The 8,495-nt window shown below is 32.4% G+C and overlaps 1 protein-coding gene across 1 annotated transcript in view; it reads left to right on the top strand.

Annotated features, from left to right (window-relative positions):
• Positions 1–6,560, top strand: part of LOC125043518 (F-box only protein 32-like) — a 10,676-nt gene extending 4,116 nt beyond the window's left edge. The window contains exons 2-7 of the mRNA XM_047639634.1: positions 258–387; positions 734–883; positions 1,300–1,509; positions 1,914–2,006; positions 2,156–2,325; positions 5,131–6,560. Coding sequence (XP_047495590.1) covers positions 258–387; positions 734–883; positions 1,300–1,509; positions 1,914–2,006; positions 2,156–2,325; positions 5,131–5,335 — 958 coding nt within the window. The 3' untranslated portion in view covers positions 5,336–6,560. The remainder of the gene's footprint in view (positions 1–257; positions 388–733; positions 884–1,299; positions 1,510–1,913; positions 2,007–2,155; positions 2,326–5,130) is intronic.
• The last annotated feature ends 1,935 nt before the right edge of the window (positions 6,561–8,495 follow it).

Here is an 8,495-nt window from a genome sequence, read left to right as displayed (position 1 = left end):
TCTTTCCCTGTCCTTGACTTATAAGTGTATTGCTAAAGTAGCCACCTGTGTTACCATTTAGTGGAGAGGGAATATTTTGATGCAGAAGTAACTGTAAATTAAAAATGTGAAAATAAAAACTTATGTAACAGTTATCTGAGCTATAAACTGCTCTTTCTGCTTAAAATTTCTTCCTTTTATAATGTTATTCTAATCTGATCCAGTACTTGAAATCAGGTATGCTTTACCAGTTACTAAAGTTATTTTTGTTCTTCTAGCTTATCTGATGAGGAGAACCAGGAGAATGTAGACCCTGATGCCTTAAGTTTGATAACTCGTCGAGGCAGTCGTGGGGAAATCATGGCCCCTCAGCCCTACTGCCGTATTTATACACGTAACACCAAAGAGGTAGGCTGTGTTAAGAAATTTATTCATGATTCTTATCACTGTTGTTCTTATTTTTATTATTATGGCCTTTTTAATTTTTTTATGATATTTTTTATTATTTTTGTTATAATTATCATTGTCATTCTGATACTAATAATGATGATAATAATAATGATATTATTATTGCAATTTTTTGTTTTATTGCGGCATTATGATGTATCATCATCAACTTGCCAGTTTGTTGTCAATCATCTCCATGTCCTGTTAAATGCATATTTACTAAAGAAAAAAAAAAAACAGGCTAGAATATGTTTTAAGATGAAATTTGTAAGAGTACTTTAGGTTGTAATCACTCTTGATTTTGCAGGTGGCTGGCTTCAATGGCTTAGGTGAGACGCTGAAGAAACTCGACTTCATAAATGCAGTCCGTGATATCCGCCGCTTCAGATATATTTGTAAACTGCTGGATCTCCTAATTACACAAAAGCTCTCTACACTCTCTGGAGGAGCCCAAAAAGTAGGATGTTTTGCTTTTTTCAGTTGTTTAACAGGCTTGTTTTATTTTTATCTGTTAATGAAATGTCTGGAAGACTGACAAAGGAGGGGAAATCATAACTTTATTTTTGTTATATTGAGACAAGCAATGATAAATTTCTTGAGTTCATAGAGTCATATAGTAACTGTGACTGATAAATCCATAAGAATTCTCTTTTTGCTTGTCAGCTTTATTTATTTATTTTTTTATTGTTTTATTCTCTATGAAAGGTTTGAAATACCATGAATTGATGAAAGAAAATAAAATATAAAATAATTATTTATCCGTTAATAAGAATTCATAAAACTGCTTGAACTAATCCTTGCCTCACTTTTTAGTCAGAATATAAGACGAGGAAATAGAAAAAAAAAAAAAAAATGAGACTGACAACCTTCCAGATGTTGTTTGGCATGTTGGAGGAGGTGGCCCATGAAGTCACCAGGAGCCAGCAGAATGTGCACCTCCTGCAGCACCTTCTACAGGAACTGAAGAAGAGATTAGAGGATTACCTTTGGGGAAGCAAGCTCGGGTCGACCATTCTCTGGGAACAACATACACAACGTCTCAAGGGGATTGATGCCATCGCCACCACCATACAGATCCAGCAGGTATGGTAATGAAAAAAAGTTATTTTCTTATATCACAACTTGATATATTTGCTTCCTTTGCTTTTTGATATGTATTTCATGAAAGGATGTGTAATCCTCAACAGAAAGTAAAAAAAAAAAAAGGAAAAAAGAGGAATTATATAGTTACTTTTCAGTAGTTTTGTCTTATCAATGTATATTTGTGTTAATGACTTTAAATCCATAAATAGTGTAATAGGATGATACTAAAAGGAGTTTTCTTTCATCAGTGTTTTTGATTATAAAAACAGATGTCTTTTCACTGAAGAAATGGCTTGGTCTGTTCTGATATGCAATTCTTTATTTAGCATTCATCTCATTTGCATTCACAAGAATAAGATATTTATTTCTTTATAAAAGCATGATATTTTTCTATATCATGACAGCCTGGAGATGATATGCATCCTACCTTACAAGAGGTTCCTGAGGAATGCATTCGGGAAATATTAAAACGTCTTGATAATCACAGAGATATTCAGGTAATTTTATATACCAGCATAACTTTGTGCTTGTTTTCATGAATTTGTGTATTTTTCAATGTGTATGTATAATCTTGGTAATATAATTAAATATTTCTTAGATTTTGTTTCAAAATTGTTTTGTTCATTATTTTTTTCCTTTTCTATAGTCAGCAGGGCAGGCATACAGTGTAATGGCAAAAGTCAGTGAAGAAAAAACTATTTGGCGCCAATTGTGTCGATTTCATTGGACTCCAGCACAGATAGAACATGTTATTCAGGTCCATAAAGAATTACAAGTTCAGAAGAACTGGCAGCAAATTTACAACAGATTAAGAAGGTCAGTATAACATTAGTTAGCCATGGTTTAACTTCTAACCCATTCATAAGGGGGCCTCCCCATTCTATACTAAGTCACAGGGCAGGCTTTGCAAGCTGTCAGTCACTTGAGTGAAAAACGAAAAGTGTGGGAATTATACATTTACACTGCTGTCTGTGTGTTTGGCTGTTTGACTTGATGGTTTTTGGCAATTTCTAAGTGGGGCACAAGCCTTGCAGAGAAAGTGCAAAAATATTGTCTTAACTTATCATTTTCTGTACTTATTGAACCTTGAAATGGATGGGGCAGGAATTGTATCTAAAAATGCATTGAGGATATGAAAGGAATAACTATTTGTAGAGGGGAGGTGTGGTACTATGAAGGTTAAGAACCACTGCTTTAAGCCTAGTTCTGAGGGTCTACATCTATCGCATATCACACAGTCTTCTTCTTGAAGTGCTGTATTAGAGCCTTGTGTTGGCAACCATGTCTATGAAGCAAGTCCTGTCACATGTCAACCACAGCAATTCCACAGTCTCATTTCAGTCTAATAAGGCTTTTTCTTTCTCCAGTACTTTGGCAATTTGTCTATAAATATATTGTTTTATTATATGATAAATCCACATCTCCATTGTTTCTTAGCACTTTGTATCTTGTTTGCTTAGGTCTATATGTCAAGATGGATAGTGTGTACTATTTCATGCCTTTTTTTTGTTTTCTTTTGTACATTTGAATGTCCTAGCTTAAGATGCTGCCAAGGTAGATTAATTTTTCTACTTGTTGATATGATCTGGCATCTTGCATCTTACCCTTAAAGAACATGATGATTTTAGTTTTTTCTTTGTTAACTTTCTTCCCTAGGTATTCTCAAATGTTCTAAATTGTCTTTGCTCAATGCAAAAAGTACTGTGTCATCTCCATATCCAGTACTTTGAAAATTTATGCCATTGATAATGAAGAAAAAGGTTTTTGTTCATTGTTTTACTTTCTGCATAGTTGATTATGCATACAGGGAAAATATATTTGTTGATATTACTCATTCTTGTCTCACACCTCTTTTAATTCATGTCCATTCAAAGTTCTGCTTTGATTAATAAAGCAGCTACATGTTCAGAATACAGGTTTATACAGATTCTACATTTTTGCTATCAACTCTCAGTTCTTTAAATTCCTTCGTTATTTTAATGTGTTATTTTAAGGCTTTCCCATTATTGATAAAAAACATTGAATATAGGCATTATTTTGCATCTGATTCTTTCATTTGGTAGAATTCTTAGATTTGGTTTACAATGTGCTCAATCTGTTGATGCTTATATCGCCAGAGTCTACCAACATTTATTTTACAATATTATCATGCCCTATATTTCCCTATACTTTTAAGGGCATCATTAAGGGTATCATTAACTTTTATGGCCTTGTCTGGTCTAGTTCTTCTGTATCACACTTATATCTTGAAAATAATATAGAATTATAACAGTAAATCCTAGAGATTGTGGAAATAGTAGTTCCTAGATATAAATAAGAATTTATCAACAAAACATTTATTTATATATATGTATGTATATTTACTGATGCCTTTTGTAACAGGTCCTTTCTGTGGAACATGTGTCCAACCAATGTTTTTACTGTGAGACTGGTACAGGACTGGCTGAGAGACTGTGTGAGGGGATAGGAGTGTTGATAGAGCAGATACACCAGACAGCAGTAGATTCACAGGCTCTTAGTCACTTTTTGTTCACATCAAGTTAGAAGCTGAAAATAAATCTTACATTCCTGAAGGCTGGAGGGAGAGAACTGCACTAGAAGGGAAGGGGGAGGGATAGATGTTGGGTGTGGATAATCAAAAATGCCAGATGACAGCATATTTGTAAATTCACTCTCACTGGATCTCATTTGTGCCAGAAAAAAGATAGGGGAAATGAGATGAGGTACAGTCATCAGTTTTAGGTATCAAAGGAAGGTGGCACCAAAGAGTACTGATGCCAGAATTTTGCATACCAGATTTTAAGGAATTCTGAATTTATAAAAAATATTCTGGTTCACATATTCTGACAGCTATAAAATATGTATTGCTTTTGCCATATTTTATTATATCCTGATTATGCAATTTTAGAATCTATGTGCCCTGTTGTGTCATATAGCAAATGGAGATATTGGAAGGGCTGGGGGCACTGCTATTAAACTATATGCAGAACATCAGCTGGCCTTAATTGTTTAGATTGATACATTTCCTTTAACAGAAATACAGTGCTTGCATGTCAAATGAAGAAAGTTTCTATAATGAAAAAAGTAGATTTGTGATTTTTATGTGCTATATGAAAGACAAAAGCATAACTTTAGTGGGAATTGTATTACCCCATTGACAAATGATTTATGTTCTGTCTCCTCTATTTTGTGAATTTTATTACATAAAGATGGCTCCACATATGCTCAGTCACCAAGGAAACTATCAGTAGGCCTAGTGATGATGCCTGAAGTCCCTAGTTTTTGAAATTGTGGGAAAATGTGTTTTTCATTCTAATACTATTCATATTGATACCATTATTATTTTTATTGATAGTATGATTATTTAATTGTTAATAGAATATTAATAACATTAAAGACAATTAAATAATACAAATGAACCTTTTCAAAAATCAAAGAAAAGGGCAAAGAGGTGAGATAAGTAGGACTAATAACTGATTCCTTGGTGTCTAAACACTTGCAGAGGCATCTAGGTGTAAAGACAATAGATGAACTTACATTACAGTGGGCATGGCATGTATCCTTGCCATCCGGTCTGATTGGGTTAATACAGAGAAAAAACACTGTTTCTTTAACCAACAGAACATATGGACTGCGTGAGGAATATGCAGAGAAGCTGTGTCTTTGCCGGAATTGTAGTTGTCTATTCTGGCAGTCTTATGGACATCCTTGCCGTACAGATACAGACCAGAATGCGCAGATGGAAGAGCAGATAGAGGAGGTGAAGTCAGACATCATTTACATAGCCATAACACCACAGGAGTTTCTCAAGTACTTCCACCTCTGATGTGCCATAAATATTCTTGGTTGTGAATTAAGATAAGGACTAATACTGAAGATCTTGAACAGTTTTTGTTGGTCTGTTTGTAATTGTTGTCCTAAGCTGGTCTTATTTGTTATATATGCATAATTTTTTGGATGTTTGTTAGTATTCTTATTTCTTTTGGGGTTATTATTGTGCAGATGGTGTTCTAAAAGTATAAACATATGCTCTTATGAGAGATTTCATTGCAAAGGTAAAAGCTTATCAGGCAATATGGTACCTAGTCATCATTTCACAGCTGTGTGAATAAGATAAGTGCAGTTGAGAATGACTCTGAATAGTCTTGAAAAATGAGGAATACACCTGGTTTAGTCTTGGGATCCAAATGTAGTTTATAAAAATAGGGAAAGAGAAGGATATGGGAGATATGTGATATTAGAGATTAAGGCAAGAGGGAGCAGAACAACAGGCCAGGTAGACACCACACAGCTACATTTTTACTCAGAAATACTCTGGTGTTGCTAACTTGAGTTCTGTTTTGATAAAAATTGGATATACTTGTGTTCTATTATTACTCGACTGTTCTGTAAGTTACAGCTGATATTACTTTCTAGTGCTGTTCGATTTTTAGTTTAGTTGAAAATATATATGTTACATCTTTTCCTTTTGAAGGCATTCCACATTCATTTAATTTTTTTTAGATTTAACTAAGATTGTGTCGTAAAATTGTATTATTTAAGGCATTTTAAGTCCAGACCCTTTCAGAGGAAAACAAAGAGCTTGAGATGAAGTATATTGCAAGCATGAACAGGGGTGTTGAGATGTGATGATGCAAAGTAGTGTCTGATTTGGTACGAAGTTAAATGAATGGACTATAGTTTATTAAAGTGCCTCCTATCACTGACTGTCTTGGAAAACACTATTCCTCAGCTCAGTAATTATGGTTGTTTTGTTTCTGTGAATTTGAAAGAATAGAAAGGACTTAATAGCAATCCTGCTTATTCACGAATATAGACAAATGCAGGGTCAATATTACTTAAATTATTTTGATATTGCAACAATGTGCTATTAAATAGACTCTCTCTGGCAACTAATACCTTTGACAGCTAGCCTCTCATGTGTCTTAAAATCTTTAAATTTTTTTTATTCATGACAATAGTAATGATGATAGTGATGGTAATATAATGACAATTGTAATGATAAAGTAATGATTGTAATAATGACAATAGTAGTAAAGATAATGATAATAATAAAGGTGATGACAATAGTGATTAAGATGATGATGACAGTTATGATGACAGTAGCAGTGATGACATGACGTCGTTGAAAATGATGATTATGGTTTTGACGATGGATGATGAGGATGAATGTTATTATTATTATTCTTATTATTATTATTATTATTATTATTATTACTGTTATTATTATTATTGTTATTATTATTATTAATTATTATTATTGTTATTAATATTATTGTTATTATTATTATTGTTATTATTATTATTATTATTATTATTATTTTTATTATAATTTTTATTATTGTTATTTTTATTATTATTAATTATAATTATTATTATTATTATTATTATTATTATTTTTTTATTATTGTAATTATCATTATTCTTATCATTATTATAATCATTATTATTATTATTGATACTATTACTGTTACAAGATTGTTATTATCTATTTATCTTTTATCATTCTTCTTCTTTTACCATGACACTTGACACATGTTTTCTTTATCTCTTAATACTGCTGTTTGATTTTTAATGATAAGTACTTTGGTGAGGATATCGAAGACAAACAATACTTGAAAATCTACTGATGACAAACTACCATTTTTTTCCATATGCATATCTGATGACTTGTGTTTTTTTGATTGCATGAATTGATTTTAACAGTGGCTTTATTCATGAACAATATGTGATATTAATTTCTTGTGATTTGTATTCATGTAGATATAACTGCTCTCATTGTTATTATGTCCTTTGAGAATCAAGTTTGTGATCTCATTTTTCGCTGAGCTTCCTGTGAGAAATTCAGGAACTTGGCATATGACGCTTGCCTGGCTATCGTGCCCTTGGACGTATTTCTCCCTCAAATGCTCATTCTTGATCTCTCTCTTAATATATTTAGCCTCGGGCACTTTGAAACCCTTTTTTGGAAATAGTTTTTTGTGGGGTTGGCAGGATCCTGTGCTTTAGAAATACCCTATGAAAATAAAGGGGAAATGATTTTTGTTTAGAATGTTTTAGGGTGTACCAGTGACATATTAGTCCTACATTCCATCTTGCTAAAGATGATAAGTCAAATGGATGGATACATAATATATATGTATTTAAATGTAATGTCCGTTAGCTAGCAGCAAACACTGAAAAATTCAAAGATGAGGTCAAAGGTGCTTGAAATAATCTCATATAATTTTGAGCAATTTTCAATGTTGGATAATTTGGACATGCAGTGAATAAGATAGAGGAGAATGAGTATTATTTGAAAATAGGCCATTGAAAGCCCATGAAGAGCCCATATTAAGCATCCTTCACTTTTAGATCTGATCCAATTTTTTGGTCATTATAAAAGATAAGATGAAACATAGCTTTAACTAAATTAGAGAAGACTGATTTAATTAGAAATATTAAGAAGTATGATAATAGTTTTCCAACATTTTAGAGAAGGAAGTACAAGTAATGAAATGTATATCCTTTTCATGGTAATACACATGAATAATGCTGGTGATAATGCTACCAACACAGTGTTGGTCACTTAACAGTGTTCTTGCATGGTATGATCAATATTTTTTTTATTTTGTCTTTATATGCAATGCAGCTGAATGGTTTACTTAGCAATTACATACAGCATGTTATAATACAAGAAAATGCAAACAGCTAGTCCTTTCATTCTTTAGTATATCTTGGGGTCAGTATTCCAGATATTCAACAGCAAAACCCTGTAACATGTCATAGTCAGTATAGTTACAGATGATCATTTGAAACTACTGTTTAGTAAAGAGCACATTACTGTGTACTTTTATGGATATTACTGACATCATGGCAGTTTCTAATTCTTTGGGAATATGAAATCATGGGAATAACATTTATGTACACAAGATAATGTCAGGGATGTACAGATGAACCCTTAAGTATATGGACTGATTTTCTAACATGCATTATATACTAACTGA

This window comes from Penaeus chinensis, chromosome 34 (assembly GCF_019202785.1).
Source record: "Penaeus chinensis breed Huanghai No. 1 chromosome 34, ASM1920278v2, whole genome shotgun sequence".
Classification (NCBI taxonomy): Eukaryota; Metazoa; Arthropoda; class Malacostraca; order Decapoda; family Penaeidae; genus Penaeus; species Penaeus chinensis.
This window is presented reverse-complemented; position numbering and strand designations above follow the sequence as displayed.